Raw genomic sequence first — 23,622 nt, 5'->3', positions numbered from 1 at the left:
TCTTGTGCCTGCTGGTCCCTCCTCGTGGAGACCTGCCGCACTAACTGTCGCGTAGATCGCACTTAGCAGAGCCTTTTGGAGCTGTGAGGCTGTCATTCCTGGTAGGTCGGGACTCTGTATCCACTGTGTTGATTCATCAGGTCCCTCAGGCACGTACAGGGGCTGTCTGCCACTGCGTCCGCGTCGGACGGACTCTGCGAGCACTGCGAACTGAAAATTGTAACGCTGATTCCAAATAAAGGCCAATGAATGGTTGTGCGAGACAGACCAATAGGGGGAGTATTAAGTACTAGCATACTAAAGCCTTCTGTATGGTCGGAGAATGCTAGGCAACTAGAAGCAATGTTACGCCGACACCCAATCATCCCACTCGCAATGTCGTGAACCTACCTTAAGTTATGAAGTTCCTATGCACTAGACAGGCGCCACGGCGATGACAAGAATGCAGGATGTGCCCAATCAGCTCTTCTCATTAGGGTTTGAACTCGGCGAGAACCGCTGCAGTCTCAGGCATTCAGGTCATCCTATCCAAGAGTCGCAGGGTGCCTGCTTCACCATTGGACACAAGACAAATTGTCCCAAGGATGAACCGGACCAAGCGCGGTCGCATGCTAAGCAAGCACACCGTCGCCAGGGGGGCAGGATTCACGGGCAGGCTATCTGACTTCATATGACACAAGTATCGCCGAGATGCTGCCGTCATACATGGTCCAGAAAGAAGTGCGATGGGGTGTAGGAAGGAAGGCAGCTTGATTAATTGCGTGGAGCGCGAGCGCCTCGTTAGTCGCGACGAGTTAGGACGCAGAGAAGACAGTGCTATTCATGAACACACGGACAAGTCCCGATCAAGTCGAGGGAGGTCTCCATGTATATTTGGCCGGTTCGAAAGAGGATCCGATGCGGTGGCGTTGATACCCACCGAGCCGCATGCAATGTTGAGGAATGCCACATAACTGCGCGTCATATTTAAGAGACGGCTTACAAACCCGAGTGACTGCCATCTGACTCACCTGTCAGCGCAGCCCTGTTTTAAATGCTCGGAGAGACCACGCAGGAAGCCGCGCACTATATCAGACTTGTACGCACGGGCGGCAAGCCAGCGCCGCCCTGAGGATACTTTATGTCATGACAGATGTGGTCCGTTGTAAAGTTGCATGACTGAAGACTGGAACGGTATACTGCACCTGATTCGGACGTAGATTCTCGTCAAACTATGTCCACCCGCGTCACAGGGCAGGGATGTCGCGCGACCCAGAATTTATCCTTGATCCACCCACTTGAATCGGGGACCAAGTTTGATACAGAGCCTTGTTTAGTTCCGCGGAGCGAGAAAGACTTCTCAGGAAAAGGCCGAATGATTCTCTCGCACGTTCGTCAGTGAACGACAGAGTCATTGGATGCGGTAAAGGCGCCTTCAAGTGTGCAGAAAGGAAGTGGCATCCTGAGATACCCTGGAAACCGGCGGCTGCCCTTGCTTGACAGTTTGAGAGACTAGGGAAGCAAGCACAGGGGACCAAAGGTACGGAAGACGGGACAATAGCATGTTCCAAACTGACTAGCGTCGAGCGTATGAATAGTCAGGTAAAAATCTAGTGTTGCCGCATCGAAGGTGTCGAAGGTGAGTCGGAAGACTTCACTTGAACTGGTAAAGACATCCATAGTTTCCAGCTGCCCTGCAATCATTTTATAGGGAAGTTGCAATGGAGATACGCACATAATATTTGCACACAGATAGTCAGCAGCTAGCATCCTGAATTCTGCAGACGGGTGGCGGGAGAGGGTGCCAGTGCCGTGGTCTCATACCGTGGAAAGGTTTAGGGCAGGCCCATTCGCGTGCACAGACGCGTCGAGCCCTAATTGCATTTTCAGGACGCGACTACCGATTCTACCACCACCACTCGACGCCATGTCACTCCTCGACGAGCCGGTTCCACAAGATGATCAGATGCGCGACAGAACGCGTGTATTTGAGGAGTTTTTAACTTCAGACTCCCCGCACTTCAACTACAGGGAGGACATCGGCCGGATGCTTCGTGAAGACCGCAACCGCCTGATCGTCAACGTCGACGACCTACGCGACTACCGACGCGACTTCGCGGATGGGCTGCTCAAGCAACCTGTAGACTTCTTGCCCGCCTTTGATGACGCTCTCCTGAACGTGATCAAGCAAGTCTACGACACGGAAAAACACGATATTGAGGGCAAGACGTATCACATCGGACTCAGTGGGTCATTCGGTGACCATCATGTGAGCCCGAGGACACTCTTGGCAAGTCACTTGGGCAAGATGATCTCTCTGGAGGGAATCGTTACCCGGTGCTCTCTAGTGCGTCCCAAGATGCTCAAATCCGTCCACTACTGTCCGGACACCAAACTCTTCCACATGCGCGAGTATCGTGATGCCACCACTTCCACATCAAATCTTCCCCCAACATCTACTGTGACCCCACAGACCGATGATGAGGGGCACGAGCTTGTGACGGAGTTCGGCTACTGCGTCTTTCGGGACCACCAAAGGATCAGTATCCAAGAGATGCCCGAGCGGGCACCAGCTGGCCAGCTCCCTCGAAGCACTGATATCATCATGGACGACGACTTGGTGGACAAATGCAAGCCAGGTGATCGGATACAACTAGTAGGCGTATACAGAAGCGTAGGTGGGGGTGCATCAGGTGCATTCAAGTGAGTGGGACTGTCGTCGACTATCTACGAGGTCAACTCAACGCTGTTTGCAGAACGCTTATCCTTGCCAACAACATCAATCTGCTCTCGTCTAAGGCTGGAGGCGGCATTGCGCAAACGCACCTCACTGATTCTGACATCCGCCAGATCAATCAGCTTTCGAAGCGCAGCAAAATCTTCGACCTCTTATCCAGCTCGCTGGCTCCATCTATCTATGGGCACGACTATATCAAAAAAGCCATCCTTCTTCTACTCCTCGGAGGTGCTGAGAAGAACCTTCCAAACGGGACGCATATCCGTGGTGACATCAACTTGCTCATGGTTGGAGACCCGTCCACAGCAAAGTCTCAACTTTTGCGTTTCGTCCTGAACACTGCTCCGCTAGCTATTGCGACGACAGGGCGAGGAAGCTCCGGTGTAGGTCTTACCGCAGCTGTTACTTCGGATCGCGAGACCGGCGAGCGAAGGCTCGAAGCTGGTGCCATGGTCCTAGCTGACCGTGGTGTAGTCTGTATTGACGAGTTCGATAAGATGTCGGATATTGACCGAGTGGCCATTCACGAAGTCATGGAGCAGCAAACTGTTACCATCGCCAAAGCGGGGATCCATACCAGTCTGAACGCGCGTTGCAGCGTCGTCGCTGCGGCTAACCCAATTTATGGACAGGTAAGCCAGGTGTAGCTACTGGGACTATGAGGGGAACTGACTGTTCGCTATTAGTACGATGTACACAAAGACCCCCACAAGAACATCGCGCTCCCTGACTCCCTTCTATCCCGTTTCGATCTCCTCTTCATCGTTACCGACGATGTCGACGAGACCCGAGATCGTATGATTGCAGACCACGTTCTCCGAATGCATCGTTACCTTCCTCCAGGTGTGGAGGAAGGCACACCCATCCATGACTCGCTAGCCCAGCCGCTGTCTGTTGACAACCCCAGCTCTGGGCAAGCCGAAGCCGAGCAGGACAGCAGTCCATTTGAAAAATACGACCCACTGTTGCACATCGGTGTAGCCGGGGCTCGTGCCACGAGGTCACGGAAAAAGGAGAAGAAAGTGGAGGTATTGAACATTCAATTCGTCAAGAAGTATATTCAGTATGCCAAGAGCAAGCCGGCACCGGTCTTGACCAAGGGTGCTGCAGACTACATTGTGGAAGTCTATGCTACTCTGAGGAACGAAGAGGCAGAATCGAACAAGAAGAAGGTGAACCTATGTTGTCTATACTCTAACCCATACATGAGCTGACCTGACACACCCTGCAATCAGACGTCCCCGCTTACAGCGCGTACACTCGAGACCCTGATTCGGTTATCGACTGCTCACGCCAAAGCGCGGCTCTCAGCAAAGGTCGAGTTAGCTGACGCTGAAGTCGCAGAGGAAATCATCCGCTTCGCTCTCTACAAGGAGGTCCTCAAGCGTCGACGAAAGCACAAGAAGCGAAAGCTCAACACTGGGGCGGCTCGGGCCAAAGGACAGCGAGAGGGAAGCGACGACGAAGAATCAGACGAATCTGAATCCGATGATGAAGGGTCACAAGGGCAGAGTACACGGATGAGTATGCCGCCTACGCAGCAGGGCCAGGCGCAAGCTGCCCCCGCCGCCCAGGAGAGCCAGGACCCTATCTGGGGTGAAGATAGTCAAGATGCTCAGATGGAAGTTGAGCAGCAGCAAGGCGGCCCTGCCGAAGACGGCGGTATCCGGCCAGAACGGTGAGTAGGATATTGCTTTAGGAGCACTCCAGGGCTGGGAGATTAATCATTTATAACCAGATTGAAACTGTTCCGTACCCGTTTGGCCAATCTGTTCGCGACCAATTTGCAAGACGAGGAGCAGATTTTCCTATCCGATCTTTTGCCTATGATCAACGAAGGCCTTTCCACAGATGCGCTATTCGGGACGGGTGAGGCCACGCTGGCATGTCAGGCAATGACGGAGGCCAACGAGCTCATGCTGAGCGATGGCATCGTTTATAAGATTTAAACCCTGATGCATGATGGTTTCTGTCCCTGTGTCTGTGATCTCTGCTTTCTTGGATTCTGTATTGTTATTTGGGTCCGACTTGTGGTCCTGTACTATATCCCCGCACCCCTGTATCCATTAATAGATCGAATACAAATCGAATATCAATGTCCGGTGCTCGACCGTAAACTATGGCAAGCAAGGTAACCCGAGGGACATAAAGCTCATGAATTACAAACCTTGAGAACAACCCCAACTACTGCGCAAAATCTTCTCTCATTCGCAAGATCTGCATCACCTCGTCTCGCCCAAGCTCGCAATAGCCAACGGCATCGGTCATGACATCTTCCCAATCCGCGGTCCCCTTGGTGCCAAAAGTAGCGTCGACGACCTGCTCCCACCGCTCTCCTTCCGCGCCCAACAGCCGTGCGGCCATGATCAGTTTCCTCCACGGCGCCTCGACCCGAGGGCGGCCGATACTCGTGCTCCCGAAGGCCATCTGACAGGTGTCGACCCATAATTCACATTCCCTCTGGACAGCTCTGCCCTCTCTCAGCGTCAGCCGCCTACGCCCGCGATAGAGCACCGCACGGTGTAGGATATGGGTGCAGAGTCTGGCAGCAATGCGCCGGTAGAGCACGGTGAAGGTGATCTCTGGGAGTGACGATTGGAGGAACGTGAGGTGAGAGGACAGCAGCGCAACCGGGCCGAGAATAGTCGGAGCAATAGCGAGGTCGTCTGACCCCTCCATGGCGGGATCAGGTCTATAAGAAATCAATTGAGATTGGAACAGTGGGTACCCATGCGAATTTACTACTTACGAAGAGAGCATTCCCCAGTGAGGCCGGAGTCCACCCTCGACTTCGCCGTATACCTGCTGAGCAATCATATCCTCGGCCCTGGCCGATAACCTCCGATACTGTGCAACCAGCTCATCGTAGATAGTCCCTTCTGGCACATCCGTAGGTCTATATTCGACAGCCGGCAACAGAGGATTCAACTTCGCGCTATTGCGAAGAGGCTCTTGTCGGTTAATCTCTGTCCACAGCTCCAGGAACAACTGTTCATGACGCAGGCATCAGATCACCGGAATACAGAGACTGGGGAGTTCTTACCGTGTCTTCACCCCAGTCCACCATAGTCTTCTCTACGAATCTGGCGCTGATGAAGGCCTTCACAAGGCTTACCGTACCCCTTACCCCGTCAGCTAGTCTCCTAGTGTCGCCAATTTTCACGCCCGCTTCCGTGCTCCCACCGCCGACGGTCATGGCCCCAGGAACGGCGCGCACGAACGCGGAGGACAGGGTCTCGAATGCGTCTAGGGAAGCAGCTATTCGAGAATGATAGGCCGACAGCAGCGGGAGCTGGATAGTCGTGAGGAAGGAGAACCGGTGGTTGTACGACGGTAGAGGTGCATATCGATCTAGAATAGTGTAAGCCAACAGGACTAGAATATGCGTATTTGTTGACATACCAGTAACTTGCTCTATCAAGGCTTTGACCCTTCTAGCGGATATGGTCGGCCGCAGAGACCGTTCTATCCGCCCATCTTCGTCCGCGTCGTCATCCGAGATCAACCAGGCGTCAGAGGCACTTATGATATTGTGGTACTGATCCTCCGCGACTAACGGGAACCCGTCCGTGAGTCAAGCTGCGTACGCAAACGCGAAAGGGTAACTTACACTTCCGCTCGCCCTCCAACCACACCTCGAACCACTCGCTTCGTCCCAGAATGACGTCGCTCACACCCGGCCAATGATCATCCTCTGCTTTTTCGCCGCCCTGCAGCGGTGGCTTTCGGAATCTTTTGCCGGCAGTAGTGTGAGCAAGGCCGAAGCCCGCCTCTCTTAGCGCAGAATCGAACGCCAAAGCTTGATATATCGTGTGGGCGAGTAGGGACGGATGTGGCAGCAGAGCAGACATTGTCCTGAGTATCTTCCGCGTGGGCAAGGCGAGGAGAAGTAGCACTAATTCACACTATGCAGCTCGCATGTTAGAACGATGCAGAAAGTGGACACACGAGCGACGTACCCAGGCGTTTACACCCTTGTAGGGCGTAGAGTCCACAAGTTTTTGGATGACAGTATCCATAAAGGCCCGTTGCTCCGTGATGACATTGAGTACGTGCGAGAAATACCATTCGGGCTTGAAAGTAGGACGTGTTCACTGGTCAAACGCCATCACTGTGACCAGACACCAAGCGGACACTGACCTTATCCAGCTTGTTCGTTTGTCTGGATCCCTCAAAATGATACTTGAATCGGAGAGATACGGGCTGTACCAGCGCCTGCATCGGGTATAGGCCCACTTGCGGGTTTGTCGAGGGAGCAGATGTGCGATGTAACTCCTCACCGCTGTATGCCGGCATGTCGTGCAGACGTTACAGATGGACGAAGATAAAGAATAAGCCTCTTGCAATGAGATAAATAGAATAATCACAAACATAGACTGGAGGGTTATGAGACTGAGGAATGAGGCCTCGAATGTGTTTCTGTCCTTCTGGCTAGCGGAGGCATAATCGACCTTCATAGGCCATCGCAAGGTCTCGGCGGCAGAGAGAAGCGGTCTGAGGGGAAGGGGTCAGTCCTAGCGGTATCGCCGGAGATTACATATAGATGCTTACTCGGAGAGAGCGCTTTTGATGCTAGTCCAGGCGCTTTCTCGGATAGCCTCGAGGAAGCTCACCAGACGCAACTTCTGAGGACCAGCACCGTCTTCGGCGGTGTTGCAAGCGTCGGAGATGGAGGCCACGAACTGCTGCAGTTTCTCGTATCTCTTCAGGGACGAGCGAGATACGGGCGTGCTTGGAGGCGTGGATGTGACGTCCTGAACTGCAGCCTCGCTACGTGTGGTGAGACACGTTGCCTTAAATGTGCGCGTTGTACAGAACCATGCCTCATCTGCGTACCTTAGCTGCAAACCACGTTCGACTACTTGCACGTAGCTCTTGACCGTCTCGACCTCCTTCAAACTGCGATGGAGGGTCTCAATCTCCTCCAGCAGGGTAGGTTGCTTAGCTTCGTCTGACAACGACGACACCAGTTCATTGGACAGGTACGACAGTTCATCCGCTAGAGAATGTCGCAGCAGTGACAATTCCTGCGCCTTATGCAACTGTGCTTCCGCCGACGACCGCGTCTCAGCTATGCGTTCCTGGATATTTGCCTCGGAAGCTGAGAGCTGAGCTACGACAAATGACTGAGACCGGAACCGTAAAGCCTTGTCATCATGCAACGCACTCGGGATTGCAACTCCTCGTTCAATCTGCGACTCTGCTCGACCAGGTCTTCCAAACCGTCGGACGCTTGCACATCGCTCCAGGTGGCGAATCGTGCATCCAAAAATTGGCTGGCTGCTGTCTCTGCTGTCTGGCCGCTGGGGGGAGAAAGATACTTCTGAATGTCTGCAGAGGCCATGGTGGCGTCTACGGTCGCCGCCACGCCATGCAAGCGTTGGTTAGAAAGCCGGCGGCATGGGCAGCGTTAGCGCCCAAAGTTAGCTGCATACGTCATCGTCAATTGCTGCTTAGAATGTAACCAACCGAGTCCGAGTCCGAGCATACGCGGCTCCTACGTCCTGCGGAACGACAGACACTTATAATACATACCTATACCACCTATAATCACTGCCCAAATCCTCCCCAATAATGACCGACTCGAAGCAATATCGCAAACACTTCATACCACTAGAGTCAAACCCGATCGTATTCACAGACCTCATCCACAAACTTGGCGTATCCCAGTCACTAGCCTTCAGCGACGTCTTATCTCTCGATGATCAAGAGCTACTAGCCTTTGTTCCTCGTCCTGTCTATGCCCTCGTGCTAGTATTGCCAGATTCCGCAGCATACGCGAAGCACAAAGCGGAGGAGGAATCTGGTCTAGTGGAGTATGCGGGCAGCGGTGCAGGCGAGGATGCAGTCTGGTTTAAGCAGACCATTAACAATGCCTGCGGGCTGTATGCGATCCTGCATGCCGTGGCGAACGGCGAAGCACGAGAGTACATCGGTAAGTCATTCTGAGCATGGTTTCACGGCCATTTTCCCAGTGCCTCACCAGAGTGCAGCGCAAGACTCTACACTCGGCAAAATACTGGAGGACGTCATTCCTCTGGCCCCTGAGGGCCGCGCTCTGGCACTGGAGGGGTCAGGAGAGTTGGAGCGCGCGTATGCTGCTGCTGCGACGCAGGGAGACTCGGTCGCACCAGACAATCCCGAGGACGAAGTGGACGTCCATTACATTTGCTTCGTCAAGTCAGCTCGAAGTGGTCATCTGTACCGTATGGACGGAGACTCCAAAGGCCCGGTCGATCTTGGACCTGGAGTTGGCCCGGACGAGGATTTGCTCAGCGAAGGAGCACTAGGTGTTGTGAGAGAGTATATTCTTCGGGAGAAGAATCAGAACTTGCGTTTCAGCCTGATGGCTCTAGGTCCAAACAATGACTGGGATGACTATTGACTGAGCAGAGCAAAACCTTCCCTTGATAATATCTGGTACATACCGTTGATTCTAATCTGGCGCTCTTGTATCGCGTCCAATATATTATAGACTTTATCTGTGCTGTGCCTCTGTGGCCTCGAGGTCGGGCAATTTATCAGCGACGTTGGTCAAAGCGATTTCATTGACACCTCGTCGCAGAGGGCGCGCGACGGTCACGTGAAATGTCGATCGTGCCAGTCCTACTTCCAAAAGAAGGAACTTGTGCGTCCAAGTGATCCAGCAATGCAGCGTTGGCATCGTCCAACTCACCTGTTTTCATTTTGTATGCCATTCATTGAACTATAGGGCCGGACAGCATGGCCTCTCCCATGCACCATCTTGTCTTTACCGGCATATGCATCCTGGTCCTGCGGGAACTAAACGGGATCGTTACGGAGCCGTACATGGTACATTCATCCCACTAACTGCCCTGCTGCAAACAAGAGTCTCATAGCGAGCTACAAGGACGAACCATTTCATGTTCCACAGGCGCAGGCGTACTGTCGGGGAGAGTTCTCGTACTGGGATCCCAAGATTACCACTCCTCCAGGACTGTGAGTATCAATGTATACATCCCGGTGCCGTCCGTTCAGCTTTCCCGGGTTACAGCTACGTCGTGAGCTGGGTATTGAAGAAGATATTCCTCTTCAAGTGCAACTTGCAAATGCTGCGACTGACACCCATGCTCGCCCTAGTCGCGCTTCCCATAGCATTAACTCATCTCCTAAGCTATCATCAGCGCGTTCGACCGCCGTCGTCGCTGCTCGCGCCGACGCTGGAATCGGTCGTTCTCTCCGCTTTCCCAATTGTTTGGTTCTTCGGATTCCTATACTACACGGAGGTCCCGAGTCTCCTCTTCGTGGTGTTGACTGTGGTAGCAGCGTCCCAAGGAAAGCACTGGCTAGCCGGGCTGGTAAGTCACGCTCCTTCGCATTGTAATTGGTCCGCTATGTCCCGTCCGGATCACGTCCAAAATGAAGAGCTGAGGGCTGACGGAGCGGAAGGGTGTCTGCTAGTTAGGCCTCGTCAGTTGCACGTTCCGCCAGACAAACGTTGTATGGGTTCTGTACGCCTACGCTTCGAGCCAGCTGATGTACCTGCGGTTCCGTCGCGCGGCTCCGAATGGGAGTATGCCTGCCAAATTGCATGACCCGCCCGCGCTGGAGGCTGGCCCTGGTGCGTCCTTGTATGCTTTTTTACGCTTGGCGCGTAACTGGACTGAAAGCAAATCTCGGTGTTGCGTTGCTAGGTGATTTACTGCGATCTATCCTAAGCGCACCCAGAGTCCTCCCCGATGTGTTGCCGAAGTTTATTCCCTACGGAATTGTGGTTGCATTGTTCGGCGCCTTTGTTGTATGCAATGGCGGGATCGTCTTGGGTATACCTTTCTCTTACGTGCTGAAAGGATCAGGATGTGACTGAATGCGTCGTACAGGTGATAAATCCAATCACATACCTTCCTTTCATATCCCGCAACTGTACTACTTCCTTGGATTTGTGACCATTTTTGGATGGCCAGTTCTCGTCAGTGGCCCGGGAGGACTTAAATCGCTAATCAAGGAAGTCCGGTATAGAATGTTTGGAAATTTGCGGTAGCTATATCTGTTTCATCTGCGATCTCATGACTGACATGTTGCTTCCAGGCGCTCGTTGGTCACTGCCATTGTCTCTGCAGTAATGGCGGTCACTGTATACAAGTTCACGTTAGTAGCGCTTAGAACTTGGATACATGCCCGGGAATGCTCACCTTGGTTCAGGATACATCACCCTTTCTTGCTCTCTGACAATCGCCACTATACATTCTACGTCTGGCGGCGCATATTTATGCTGCATCCAGTAGTGCCTTATCTCCTGATACCAGGGTACATAGCCTGCGCATGGGCGTGGTTCCTGCGTGTTGGTACGTTCATAACACTAGTTCCGAAGCTTGCTTTCTTGACCTTGAGGGTGTAGGACGCGACCAGACCTTACTCCAAACCCTCTTACTGCCCGTCTTTGTGCTGCCCACCCTCCTTCCAACCCCCTTGCTTGAACCTAGATACTTCCTCATTCCCTATGTTCTGCTGCGCGCGCAGGTGCCAGATGTCCCGGGTTGGGGCGTGCTCTTGGAGGGGGCGTGGTACGCAGCGATCAACGCGGCGACAATGTGGGTGTTTTTGTACCGAGAAAGGGAGGGTGTTGGTCGGTTCATGTGGTAGTGTAGCCTGCTATTCTTACAGCGTACCCCGCATTCTCGAGCCACGATGGGTGCCACAACGACTGGATTAGGGCAGTTGGTACCAAAAGAAGCAAGTGATTAGCGCAGCACGTGCCACGCGAGTCGGAGGTTGTCAGGGAAGTTGAAGTTGTGGCTGAGACTGTTTCACTTCTGTACTGAACACCGTGACGCTCTTTACGAGTTTTCCCTTTTGCGGGCGACATATACATTACATTTCTATATCAGCGACGACGTTACGACCTTCATGCCACCCGACACCTCTTCCGCCGCGGCCTCTGCGCTCCCCACCACTACTCGCGTTACCAGAAGCTCTATACGGCATTCGTTGACCCTGGCGTCCGTTGGCAAGGCCCTCGTGGACGTGATGAAGTCGGACGGTAGAGGAGGGGGAGGCGAGGAGAGGGCTGCCAAGAGGCCGAAGGAGAAGGAGACGCACTCCCGACGCACTAGCGCTATCGGTATCGCTCGAAACCAGGAAGCTCCTAAGCCACTCGCGCCCGCTAAAGAGAAGGACGCGCCGTCGCCCGACGCGAAGGCTGTGACGCGAAGGACGAGGGCGGCCGCTGCCTCTACCGCCTCCAAAACCGGGTCCTCCTCGTCTGAGGAGCAGTCCGATAAGAAGAGCACCATGAGCCCGCCGGGCATCACGCCCGTCACCAGATCCTCCTCTCTCCGGGCCAAGAGAAACTCTGTTGGGACCGCGCTGCCCAAGTACAAACCCAAGCCTGGCTTGGAGACTATCAAGGAGCCTGTTACTCCCCCGCGCAAGGCGGGCAGGAAACGGGCCAGTAGCTCGACGGATGATGATAAGGACGACCAGGAGGCATCCAAGTCGCCTGGCTTGGAGCCCCCTTCACCGTTCGACAAACATGAACGGGCTATCAGTCCGCTCCCCAAGCGCTCTGCATTTAACCTTACTAGTGCCATTAATGTGTCGCCCGCCCCGAGCACCCCTCCCAGGAAGAAGAACGTTGTGCCTCCGCGCACGACTCCGCCTAGTAAACCATCCCCTACGCGCTCCCTGAAGACGAAGGCGGCCGAGACGGCGAAGAAAGACACTGCTGCGCGGCCCCCTTCGGCTGCCTCTTCCGTCAGTTCCCTGCGAACCCGCACACCTACTACTCCCCCCTCATCACTACGCAACGCCTTTGGATTAGGCAGGACCAAGTCCACAGCCACCCAGCAGCAGAGTCCTCTGCGCAAAGTCGTCAAGGGCGCATCGGCGGCATCGTCCGCGAGTAACTCGCCAAAAAGCATCGGTGGGAAGTCTGCTGTCAGCAAAAGCGACGCTACCAGGACACCCACAGTCACCGTCGACCTCGGAGATAGTAGTACCGACAGCGTAGACGCGAACGATGTCGAGTTCCTGCTGTCCTCTGCCGTGATTTCCCCTACTGCTCCAACACCGGCCATGCCTCGCCTCCGCAGCCAGCCAATTCCGCGAAACCGCGATGTGAGCGGGCTCCCAGAAACTCCATCTCGCGCTGGCAAGGCGGTTGCCGGAAGGTCACAACCACAATTCCTATCCCCCATCCCTGCATCTACGGACAACTCGCCTCTATTCCCCAGTTTTTCCAATAAGAACCGCCAGTCTATATTATCTTGGGATCAGCTGGCTGCATCCGCGAATAAATCGCTGGGTGAGGACGATGTTGAACACATGCTACACGATATACAGGCACCCTTCAATGCTTCGGCGGTGGCTAGCCCTCAAATCAGCCCCATGCGAATGAACTTGGATCTCCCAGACAGCCCTATGCTGAGTGCACTGCCCTCGCCTGGGGGCTTCACGTCCATATCTCAGGTACTCCTCCCAGATTCGACACCGTCGCCTGCACGCACAACGCATCCTTACGAGAGCACGAGGCCGGAAGTACCGGCAGTTGACGGCGCCATCCTTACGCTCCTCCGTCTCCAGCTAGCCTCTGCGGAGCAGCTAGCTCAGGAACGTGCGGCACGTATCGAGGAGCTTGAGAGCAAGCTGCTCGCTGCACAGGAACTACGAGTCCGCGACGAGGAGACTTTGTCGCAGCAAGTGAGCCAGCTGGAGGAGCAATTGCGTGGCTCGCTTATGGTGCGCGAGCGGACGAACGAGGAGAAAGAAGCATACATCAACACTCTGCACGAGCAGCTTGGCCAGGTAGAAGCTGCTCGCGAGCAGGCCATCCAACAAGCCGTACTCGAACGTCTAGCATCTGCAGAGTCAACGTTCTCTGTAGAGAGACAACGATGGGCAATCATTGATGTTGCGAAAGGCGCCGCTGTTCAGTGGGAGGCCGTTGCCGACATCGCCGAGGGTGAATTGGAGTTCGTACGGTCATCACGAGAGACGCTGGCGGTTCTCTTGGCCGGGCTGGACGAGAGCCAGAGGCGTCTTCGATCTCTTTGATTTCTTGTGTTAAATTTTATGTGTGATTTATGTGAGCACTTTGTTCGACTTCCTCGAAGCGTAGAACTGACCAAGACGTCAATCAGGGACATGCTTTGTGAATATTCTCGATCTTTGTGATGCTCCGTCTCACGTCCACATATGTACAAACATCTGCATCCGCATGTAATTAATGTATTCAATGTGTACAAAGGAGAATCTTGACTGGTGCGCATAATGGGAAAGCATTGCATGAACATACAACAAGATGCAATAAAGATATACATGGCAAAGAAAATAATCATTTTCAATCATATTGTTCGGAGCCCTCGATACAAGCATCTAGCAGGCAGCCGTGGTTGTCAGCTGGAGTGGCCTTCGCCAATCGGCCGCGAACCGCATTTTGTATCGGCGTCGACCTGCACGGTGCATACGGTGAGTACCACGTAAACTTCAGATCAGCTAGTACTTACTCAATAGGCCCGTATGCGACTTCTACGTCGCATTTGAGGGAGTCAATGGATTTCGGCCAGCGGAAAAAGGTGTCCGCATCGAAGGAAAATTTGACGAGAGCCTTGGCCCTTTTCCCGGCATAGAGGATTGCGGCAACGGCAATCAAGCCAGGAGGCTTGTCACCCCCGCTCAAATCAATACGAACAGATGTAGGGAATTTTACACCCAAGAAGGTGAATTGTTGCCGGAGTTGTGCACAGGCAGCCCAAATGTCGCTCATGCGGTGCACGATCTATAACCGAACGTCTGAGAAAAGTTATCGTGGCACCAAGATATTATGTCTTACCTGGCGTACATTCACTATTGTTTGATCAGTCATTACTTGATGCATACCCGCTTTGAAGGAATACTCCGTAAGCTTGGGGAAGTCATCCCGTCTTCTGGTAGAAGGGTCGGTGAGGCGCGTGACGCTGAATTCGTGTCGAACAGGCTTGAATTTCGTGCAGGGAATGGAAACCAGGTATCGTGAGTCATATATGAGTTCAATCATGTCCGACTGGATCTTGGATGGACGCCAGTAGTGCAGATTCTGAATTGAATCCAGTTCATCTTCCAATGTTTTTTGTAAGACAAAGCGCCCATGGCAACGCAGTTTAAGCAGCACGCACCTCGCAACTTGAAGACCTCAGCTTTTGTGCTATTTTTCTGGACGTGGGCCATGCGCTCGGCATCCGAAATAGCTTGCATTGACTCTTTCTTCTGCTGTTCGATTTCCTCCAGTTTCTCTGACAAGTTTGCTAGCTTGGCCTTGCTCTCGGATATCTCGGTCCTGAATGAGTCCAGAGCGAAGCTACGAACGAGATGAGATGAAGCGAGCGCTCAGTAGTTATATATATTTGGAAGACTTACTCCTGTTCCGCGATAGTGGCCTTCAGTTCATTGAGATATGACTGATCACTCCTCTCGAGTTCGTCTACTTCAGCTTGTTCCTGTTCGAGCTCACGGATGGCTTGCTCATACTCTTCTCGCAGAGACGGTAGCAGGTCCTGTACTTGTCGAGTGAGCGATTCAAGCACTTTGGCATCCTATATAGCGAATATGAGACTCCGCCATCGGATAATTGCCATGATATCTTACAGCTTCGAGATCAGCAAATCCTTGATCAGCCGTTTCTTGGAGCTGCTCGACCCACTGAAGCTTCCACTCATACCATTGTGACTTTGCTTGGTCGTGGGCATGGCTCTTGATCAACTTCAGGCTTTGCTAGGAAGGTAGTGATCACTCAGCCCAAGTTTCTACAAGCACAATGCAATACTTACCTGGAAGTCAGGTCGATCTTCCTCACTACACCTGGAATACTCCCTGAACAGTTCAGGAGTTACTTTGGCACACTCCGCCTCAGCCTGCTTGAAGTTGGCTTTGCTATGTTCAATCCACGCCTGCAGGTCCTGGGCGACATGCGAATATAGCTCTAGTTGTGGTACATCCACAGTCATCGCTACGACGTATTCTGCCAGAGGAATAACGGGCTCTTCTCCGGTGTCTGAAGTAGCCGAGTCTCGCCGATTCCTGGCTTGGATGCCAGCGCGATGGAACGTAGACCGGCGGGGCACTGTCAGCTCATCCATGAATTTGATCCCGGTCAAAGAGAAGAATTGTTCGATGGATATTGGAGGCTGTCGGATGCTCTCTGTCAGTTTAAGCACGAGCGAGAGATTGTGCAACTAACCTCCTCCTCGTCGTCAAAGCTACCTGCATCCTGCATGTTTTTGACCCACTCCTCAGTCGGGTTTCCCGCCATCTCTTCTTCACCATATGTCACATCCACGATCGTAGGTTCCTCCGGAGATGCATGAGCTGAGCTGTCCTTGCTTGAAGAGGGCAATGGAGGATATAGAGAGGGTGCGGTGGCACGTGCTGGAGATGCGCGACCGAGCGAAGGACTACCCTGTCTGCCTTCAGGCAAGGGAGGGTAGATACTTGCAACATATGGTGCAGGTGACACACGACCCACGACAGGCGATGCCCGAGCAGGACTCTCTGCTCTCCCGGCCGAAGGCGCGGGGGACAGTGGGCCTCTCGCAGCACCTCGTGGAGCCGGAGATGCAACTCTAGGCGAAGCAGGAGGCGCCGGTTCAACCTCATCGTTAGAGGTCGCCTCCGCCCTTGGGTCAAACGGCCCCAGACTGACGTTGCCAGCAGACCCGACACTAGCACGGCCTAGCCTTACCAGTGCCGCCTTCTTGTCGGTAGACGGCCCAGCGGCAGAGTTCTTGTCGCCATCCGCCACTGCAGAGGGCGCCCCCATACTCCTTCTTTGCGCCAAGTAACCAGGCGGTCTTCGTAGCCCAACGCTCTTGCGCCTGTTATCGGGTTCAGCATCGGCACCGGTCGGTTTCTCGAATTTTGCCTTTTTGCTGGGTGAGAGACGACCCACAGTTCTCGCTGGGGAGGCCCGTGCCGGCGAGGGTGCCGGAAATAGTGGAAGGGCTTTCCCCGATCCGAGGTTTAGCTTCTTCGCCGGACTGGGTCGGTCCTCAGGATCTAAGGTGTCATTCAGGTTTTCGATGCTCCTGGCTCTGGGAAGTTTGCGCGCGCTAGGTGGAGCGAAGGCTGCTGAGAACTTAGGTTTAGAAGCAGAGGTAGGTTGTGGAAGCCTAGATTTGCCAGGCGAAGTTGGAGGTCGGGGGGCAGGCTTAGCAGCAGATGCCCCAGGTGCTGGCGTTTCCGAATCTGTTGGTCGGCCGGCTTCAGCTTCAGCTGAGTCCTGTGAGGGTTTGGAAAACACGAAGGGTCTGGGGGTAGTCAGTGGAGCAGTAGGGGTGGAAGACGTAGATTTGGAAGGCTTGAAAGGGGACGGCGCAGAGAATATATGTCCGTGGGTGGGAGGCTTAAATACTGGAATGGTAGAAGTACTGTCGACGGTGGGTTCCTGAGCGGGCTTTGGATGTTCATTCTCTTTCTCCCAAGCAGAGGCTGGCGAGACGTGAAGTGGCTCTGTCTGAGCGGGTTCCTCATTCGCAGGCATCCCGATATCAACCTGTCCCATACTCGCTCTTCTTACCAGCCCTGTGAGATTGAGTGTCTGGTTACCCATGTCTTCGAAGCTGTTTTCTGAGTCTGTAAAACTCGCTTCTTGAAATTCGTCGGCAGGACCCTCCCCGCTAGCCGCACCACCTATCCCAAGAGAATCTCTCGCAACCTTAAGTCTATGCAAAGCATCCGTGAGCTCCATCGCCTCTGAGCCAGACACATCTTTGCTATCGGGTTCCAGGTCGTCCCCGTCCCAGTGGTCTTTCCGCACGTAGAGATCAGCATCGTCATCGGAAAGGGGCTCCTCTTCGAAGGAGTTATCGTTCGCATGAGTCATTGCTCGGAGGGCTAGGAATGCATCGCTCGGTGGCCTCTTCCCTCGTATGGATTGGCTGAGAGGTACAGTGTACTCCATCGGTTCGTAAGACTGGTCTCCGGATGTCTCGCTGGCATACGACTGCGAATGGAGCGAGTTCCCTTCTCCTTGAGACTGGACAGAGTTTTCCTCCTCATAGGACTGCTCCGCCTGTTGAGGCTGCTCCTCTTCTTGCTCTTCCGGGGGTGGCGGGGGAGCAATAGATGAGCGACGCCGCGCTGCCGACGAACGACGTCGTTGGATATTGTTAGCAATAGCCTCGGTAATCTCCATGTCCTCGTCGTCAAATTCTTCATCGTCGTCCCACACTTCATCGTCATAGTCCCCCACCCCGATATCATCCGAGGAGGCAAATATTTGTGATGGCCCGGCGCCTGCATCCTCTGCCTCCAGGTCCATATCCGAGTACGCGGTCATGTCGCCGTTGTCTCCTAAGGAACGCCGAACGGAACTGCGACGACGTACGATGGGCTTAGCTCCCGGATAGTCGTTCTCGTCATTTACTTTCGGAGACTCCTGCACCGGAGAGTCTTGCGGTGACTGTCCTCCGTCGTCCTTCACGGGGGAAGAGGATTGGGGAGACCTCAGATCCCGCTCGAATACTTTCACGTAGGCATGCTGAGCGAAGCTCACTCGCCGTCCCAAGCTTTTGCGCGGGGCAACGCTGCGATAATCTCGCGTGAAGTCGAGGGTCTGTGTAGCATCATCAGCGCTTGCTTCGCCGACATTGATGGAGGACTTTAGGATACTCTTGCGGGGGACCTAAAGGAGCACAATATTCAGTATATAGAAATTAGACGGACTTATGGAGTATCGTAACGAACAAGCACGCGTCGTGCTAGAGCACGCGGACTGAGCACGGTATCCCCTGGGGCGATGCTGTGAGCACGTCTCCTTGGTTGGATCGGTTTCTTATGTGTAGGCACGGCAATAGATTTACGCCTACTCTTGGGAGATTCTTTGCTCTTCGCCATTGTAGTTTACGCTCGGGTATCGTTGGGTAATGAGATATTCTGTCCGCGTGATGGATGTTGGACGACGCAATACTTGTCAAAATTCCGCAGTGTAGTAGGCCAGACTTTAGTTATGCCAGCGGAACAATCAATCAAGATGAAGAGAAAGGCTGAGTATCCAAGGAGGGCGGCCAAGCTGGCCAGCGTTGTTGGCGGTACACGACAAGAGCGTGTTGTTCGTCGCGTCCAGTGTACGCGGCGCGATCACATGTTTCGCCTCGTCGTGGCCACACGTGACGAGACGCGTCGCGTGGCGCAACGTTCCGACAGCGGCACAAAGCAAGTTCAAGTCGCTGCGACTGCCTCGATAACTGCTTTATATCTGTATACCGTCTCACTTGGATACTTACTACACATTTGACATGGCGAGCAAGGCGAAAGCGGTCCCCACACGTTCCTCAACTCGGGCTAAACCCGCCGCGCAACCCACGACCACGACTCGAACGACCCGTGCTGCAGCAACGAAGACAGGCTCGGCGACTCCTGTGCCGACAGCCACAACGAAGAAGACCACAGCGAGGAAACCCTTGCTGAACAGGAACGCTTCACCCGAGATTGTAACGAAGAAAGCACCAGCAGGCCAGAAGCCTACGAAGTTAGTGGGAAGTAATAGCGCATCATCTCTCAGCACGCCCAGCACAGATAAGGAGCCTATTAGAGTGCGTAGCAAGTAATAGTTCTACCGGACATTGAACTGAGGGACATCAGGCGTACCTCCGCATTCGCCCTCACCTGGGAGATGATGAGCCTGCCTCCTCACCCTACCTAGAACAGCTCTCGGACACGGCCGTCCGGATGACCGACCCATCGCAAGACGAGAACACAAGCAATCAATCACACCGTTTCCGCCTCTCTGCCACCCCACCGTCTTCCATATATACTTTCTCCCATGTCTTCCCTATCACCACCGCGCAGTCCGAATTTTTCACCCACACAACCTTGCCTTTGGTACAAGACTTATTGGATGGACAGAATGGCCTGTTGTTTGCGTATGGGGTAACGAACTCGGGCAAGACGTATACTGTTCAAGGAGGCAACACCCCAGGCAGTGCCGGAATCCTGCCACGGACTTTGGATGTTATATTTAACAGTATAGACGGTCTTCACGCAGATCACCGGGTCAGTCATGCTACTCTTTCCGCCCTATCCAGTGTCTGAGTCTATCTTCGATAGTATCGTCCTGTGCGTCTTCAGGGAATCGAAGATGCAGATTATGATATGAAGCCAACTACGCCGCGGTCAACCCCCACGCCTCCAAGTGAGCCCGCACTGGCCGACGTCCTAGCTGAATACCTTGAGGAGCCCGCTGAAATCGACGTCGATCCGACCGCGCTCAAGCTCGACCGTAACTATGAATATTCCGTCTGGATGTCGTACGCCGAGGTGTACAACGAGAAGGCGTACGACCTATTGCACACCGTTAACTGCGATGAGTCTAGCACGGGCAATAAGACTATCCGACCCTCGTTCATCCCTGCGTTGTCCAGTGCGAATACAAATTCGCTGCTGCTCACGAGGAAGGCTCTCCCTGTCAAACCGGCGCCGGCCGCTGATTCCGGAGATGCATCAAGTGCAGGGAAATACATTGCAGGACTGCGTCAGCTGCGGGTTAACTCGGCGGCAGAAGCCAAAGCCTTGTTGAAACTAGGGCAACTGCATAGACGCGTATTCGGTACTTTAGCCAATAGCCAGAGCAGCAGGAGCCATGGCGTCGTGACTATCAAGATTCTCAGGAATCACAGGGGCGAGAGGAATGTAAGGACCAAGGGATTACACCTGTGATGTCTTGACTGACTCGGATATCCAGGATCCCACTGCCTATCAAACCTCTCGACTAACGCTCGTTGACCTTGCCGGATCGGAGCGTACCAAACACACCCACACCACGGGCGACCGCCTCAAGGAAGCTGGGAATATTAACAAGTCCCTCATGGTCCTCGGTCAGTGCATGGAAGTCATGCGAGCCAACCAGAAGCGCATCGCTCAGTCCCTGCAAGGAAATGGGAGAAGTGATACTCGGGATGTCAAGCGGGCATTGGCAGTCGTGCCCTTCAGGCATAGCAAGTTGACGGAGATCCTCATGGACTATTTTATAGGCGAAGGGAGGGCGGTTATGATCGTCAACGTGAACCCGTATGACACGGGCTACGATGAGAACTCCCATGTCATGAAGTTCGCCGCCGTCGCTAGGGAAGTATGTACGAAGCCCGTGCCGGCACCGCTGCATCGCGCCCCCTCCCCGACAAAGAGATCCCAGACTCCGTCTCAGAGCAGACCAGGATTGTTGGGCGTGGGCTTCGCGCCCAACCGCAGGAAGGTGACGCTATCGTCCGTTGGTGCAGACAGAAAGGTCAGCCAGACCCAGCTGGAAATAGTCGAAGGTATGTCTCGTGTTTGATGTAAAACCCCACCGCCTAAACGTAGTGGTATAGAGGACGAAGAAATCGGCGAGCCCGGAGAAGATGATGAGGATGAACCACTTGACCCTATGGTAGACGCGCTGTTCGAGGAGATAGAGATTTTGCGGCTGCAGGTTAGTCTCGCCTTTGCTGGAAAGCTCTGAACTTATCCAAATATGACTAGCTCGCCGAGTCCCAGTTACGCTCAGCAATGATAGAGGTTGAAACGCGGGAAGAAGTTATGAAAGAGATGGATGAGAGAATGAAGAACATGGAAGCCATGTTCTCCAGGAGATTGATGAATGAGGTGAGTAGTTCTCTGGGCACCAAAAACCACAATACCTGACTGCTTGCAAGATTGCACGCAACGAGATGAAGACAGACGCGAAGATTGACATGCTACACCGCGCAGGCGCTTTCAATGTTTCCCGTCCTGTGAAACAAGAGGAGAGCGGTGGAGAGACCAGTGAGATGGAAGACGTGGAGACAAGCCTTGTAAGTCTGCCCATGCACGTCAGCCTTACCAAAAACACGGTCTGAGTTTATCTGGTCGCTAGCGCATAGACGAAGACGAGTCTCAATCCTCTGGAGCATCTCTGTCTGAGTCTGACACTTCTGCCACGTCTTCGCGGAGACGTAAGGCGGGAGGCCAAAGAAAACAATCAATAGTCATCGTGGAACATGTACCTGACGGTCCTGAATGCCTCCCACTCCTATCTGAGGATGAAGATGCCGTAACGGATGATATGACCGAACCTGGAGATGACGAAGAACAGATCTCGGAAGAGGACGAAGAAGAAGACGATGAGGATACCGACAGTAATGAAGATGATGATGATGACTGGGTCCCGGATATTGACAAGGAACATAAGCCAAGGAAGTCCGCGAGCTCGTCAAGTTCGAAGTCAACAACCACTGCGGGTAAAGCATCCTCCTCCAAGAAGACCCTAACAAAGGAAGATTTCGATTCAAGCTCTGAGGATGAGATATCAATGCTACCAAGATCTCCGAAGAAGGCTGTCGGAAAGGGAGGTTATACTCCAAAACCGAGGGCAAGATCCAAGGTCATCTTATCTTCGGACGAAGAGGATATGACTATGCCAACTCCACGCCCGGCTAAGAAGAGCACTGGGCTAGAGGGCAAGATGAAAGATATCTCTCTATCTGACAATTCTGACGAAGATGTGGACGATGGAGCATCGGAAATTGGAAAGAAAAAGAAGAGGTCAGTTTAGCACCTTGTTCTAGCATTTGCCGTTTATTCATTCAGATCCAGACTACTCAACAAGAAGGCGGTCTTGACGGAGGACCAGATAGCAAGGATGTCGTCGGCTGTGGAACACCAGACTGTCGCGGCCAAGCCCGTCAGAAGGGTCACTCGGGGTACAAGATGAAGAGTCCCCAGTCTCGCCCCCCCCCCCCCCTGCATACTTATTATGACTCGTATTGTTTTCCCTCTGTGTTGCTATACGCATGTACTGCTGTCCGTGTCGTCGATGGGGCCGCGAGCCACGTCAATGGCAAAATTCTATGACCTGCTTGGTTGGTGGGCATCCGCGGAAGAATTTGATAACGAATAAATGTTCTACCCCCGCGCGACGCTCGAGGACCACCTGACATTCAACGTTTGCGTCATCGTCCTTGGTCTTGATGTTTTTCATCGCGACCGGAGGCGACTCACCTCGCTCCGTAGTCCGTGCTCATCGAACATTCTACGCTGTATGGAAGGTACATCATTCTGCTTGACGGCTACTAGGTAGAATTGGCCAGTGGGTGATAACAGGTGCTGCAAACACTTGACAGTCAGAAAGGTACGAAAACAAGATATTCAACTAGATACCTCAACCAGGCCAAGCAGTTCATTCGTGACTTGCATACCGTCCTCACCACCTGCCCAGGCGCCCGCTATGTCGGCGTGGTGTTGGGCATTTGCCGCCTCTTCTTCGACGGTGGGTACATAAGGAGGATTGAAAAGCAACAGATCCACACTGCCTTTGAGACGATCTAGCAGCGGGTGGGCAAATGGGGCTATGATAGCATCGAGTCTAATCTACTGCGAATAAACATTGGTACCACTGCTGAACGTGTGATTTACTTGACCTAGACTCACTTGATTTCGAACACCCGTCGCTACAGTGCATCTTGCTGCGTGTGGATTGATATCGGTGCAGAGGTACACTGGGCGTGAACATGAGGATGAAACAGCGTGACTGGACAGGGCTGGACATGGATTACTTACGCGAGGTATGACCCAGGATTGCCCCTACAAAGCAAGAGACGCAACCAGATCCAGAGCTGTACCGTGTTCATCGTTCGTCACATGCAATACGTGAGATACCAACCCAATTTCAAGGCAAATCCTGGGTTGGACTTGTTTCAAGCAATCGGCATCTTCTTCCAACGCATCCAATAGGATGAACGTATCCTCTATTACTGCAATAAGTGAACATGGTAGTCACTTGGGAGAAAAGCTCACCAGCAGGTTCATAAACATGCTCATAATCTTTGTGAGACAAGTGAGAGAGGTCTGGGGTAGGAATCATGGTCTGCCACTGGCACTGTCCGGCAACTTCAGGACTGGAACAGGACCCCTGAAAATACCGATAGATGCCGGTGCCAGTCCGGACAAAAATCGCGGTC

At 53.5% G+C, this 23,622-nt stretch overlaps 7 protein-coding genes across 7 annotated transcripts; 4 read left to right on the top strand and 3 right to left on the bottom strand.

The window, feature by feature from the left end:
* The first annotated feature begins 1,866 nt into the window (after positions 1–1,866).
* Positions 1,867–5,063, top strand: GLOTRDRAFT_69241 (MCM-domain-containing protein). Its single transcript, XM_007863131.1, has 5 exons — positions 1,867–2,682; positions 2,736–3,348; positions 3,403–3,888; positions 3,952–4,394; positions 4,455–5,063. Exons 1-5 carry the CDS (start codon positions 1,907–1,909, stop codon positions 4,663–4,665), a joined length of 2,529 nt encoding a protein of 842 aa, XP_007861322.1. The 5' UTR covers positions 1,867–1,906; the 3' UTR covers positions 4,666–5,063.
* GLOTRDRAFT_135623 (uncharacterized protein) lies at positions 4,901–8,060 on the bottom strand (the record flags this gene model as incomplete). Its single annotated transcript, XM_007863130.1, has 11 exons — positions 4,901–5,408; positions 5,466–5,704; positions 5,760–6,067; positions 6,119–6,268; positions 6,327–6,621; positions 6,676–6,789; positions 6,857–6,998; positions 7,088–7,210; positions 7,268–7,486; positions 7,553–7,824; positions 7,884–8,060. The coding sequence occupies 11 exons, from the start codon at positions 8,058–8,060 to the stop codon at positions 4,901–4,903; spliced, it is 2,547 nt and encodes an 848-aa protein (XP_007861321.1).
* A 165-nt stretch (positions 8,061–8,225) lies between these two features.
* Positions 8,226–9,229, top strand: GLOTRDRAFT_135622 (cysteine proteinase). The gene is made up of 2 exons (XM_007863129.1): positions 8,226–8,651; positions 8,692–9,229. The coding sequence occupies exons 1-2, from the start codon at positions 8,291–8,293 to the stop codon at positions 9,099–9,101; spliced, it is 771 nt and encodes a 256-aa protein (XP_007861320.1). The 5' UTR covers positions 8,226–8,290; the 3' UTR covers positions 9,102–9,229.
* A 146-nt stretch (positions 9,230–9,375) lies between these two features.
* GLOTRDRAFT_69230 (glucosyltransferase) lies at positions 9,376–11,320 on the top strand (the record flags this gene model as incomplete). The annotated part of the gene is made up of 9 exons (XM_007863128.1): positions 9,376–9,529; positions 9,588–9,676; positions 9,732–10,035; positions 10,139–10,298; positions 10,372–10,500; positions 10,558–10,714; positions 10,766–10,825; positions 10,880–11,022; positions 11,076–11,320. Exons 1-9 carry the CDS (start codon positions 9,440–9,442, stop codon positions 11,318–11,320), a joined length of 1,377 nt encoding a protein of 458 aa, XP_007861319.1. The 5' UTR covers positions 9,376–9,439.
* A 2,368-nt stretch (positions 11,321–13,688) lies between these two features.
* On the bottom strand, positions 13,689–16,211 carry GLOTRDRAFT_53771 (Spc7-domain-containing protein). The gene is made up of 9 exons (XM_007862226.1): positions 15,891–16,211; positions 15,481–15,837; positions 15,299–15,424; positions 15,071–15,246; positions 14,830–15,011; positions 14,508–14,770; positions 14,182–14,453; positions 13,816–14,127; positions 13,689–13,760 (listed from the first exon to the last, which is right to left on the bottom strand). Exons 1-8 carry the CDS (start codon positions 15,960–15,962, stop codon positions 14,016–14,018), a joined length of 1,560 nt encoding a protein of 519 aa, XP_007860417.1. The 5' UTR covers positions 15,963–16,211; the 3' UTR covers positions 13,689–13,760; positions 13,816–14,015.
* A 2,734-nt stretch (positions 16,212–18,945) lies between these two features.
* On the top strand, positions 18,946–22,376 carry GLOTRDRAFT_113524 (kinesin-domain-containing protein; the record flags this gene model as incomplete). The annotated part of the gene is made up of 9 exons (XM_007863127.1): positions 18,946–19,140; positions 19,292–19,702; positions 19,757–20,338; positions 20,391–20,964; positions 21,016–21,116; positions 21,167–21,289; positions 21,340–21,477; positions 21,540–22,207; positions 22,253–22,376. 9 exons carry the CDS (start codon positions 18,946–18,948, stop codon positions 22,374–22,376), a joined length of 2,916 nt encoding a protein of 971 aa, XP_007861318.1.
* Positions 22,377–22,435: 59 nt separating this feature from the next.
* Positions 22,436–23,525, bottom strand: GLOTRDRAFT_69223 (putative methylase; the record flags this gene model as incomplete). The annotated part of the gene is made up of 7 exons (XM_007863126.1): positions 22,436–22,595; positions 22,664–22,768; positions 22,823–23,032; positions 23,093–23,160; positions 23,222–23,277; positions 23,325–23,409; positions 23,459–23,525. 7 exons carry the CDS (start codon positions 23,523–23,525, stop codon positions 22,497–22,499), a joined length of 690 nt encoding a protein of 229 aa, XP_007861317.1. The 3' UTR covers positions 22,436–22,496.
* Positions 23,526–23,622: the final 97 nt, after the last annotated feature.

Source organism: Gloeophyllum trabeum (genome assembly GCF_000344685.1).
Source record: "Gloeophyllum trabeum ATCC 11539 unplaced genomic scaffold GLOTRscaffold_00001, whole genome shotgun sequence".
Lineage (NCBI taxonomy): Eukaryota > Fungi > Basidiomycota > Agaricomycetes > Gloeophyllales > Gloeophyllaceae > Gloeophyllum > Gloeophyllum trabeum.
This window is presented reverse-complemented; position numbering and strand designations above follow the sequence as displayed.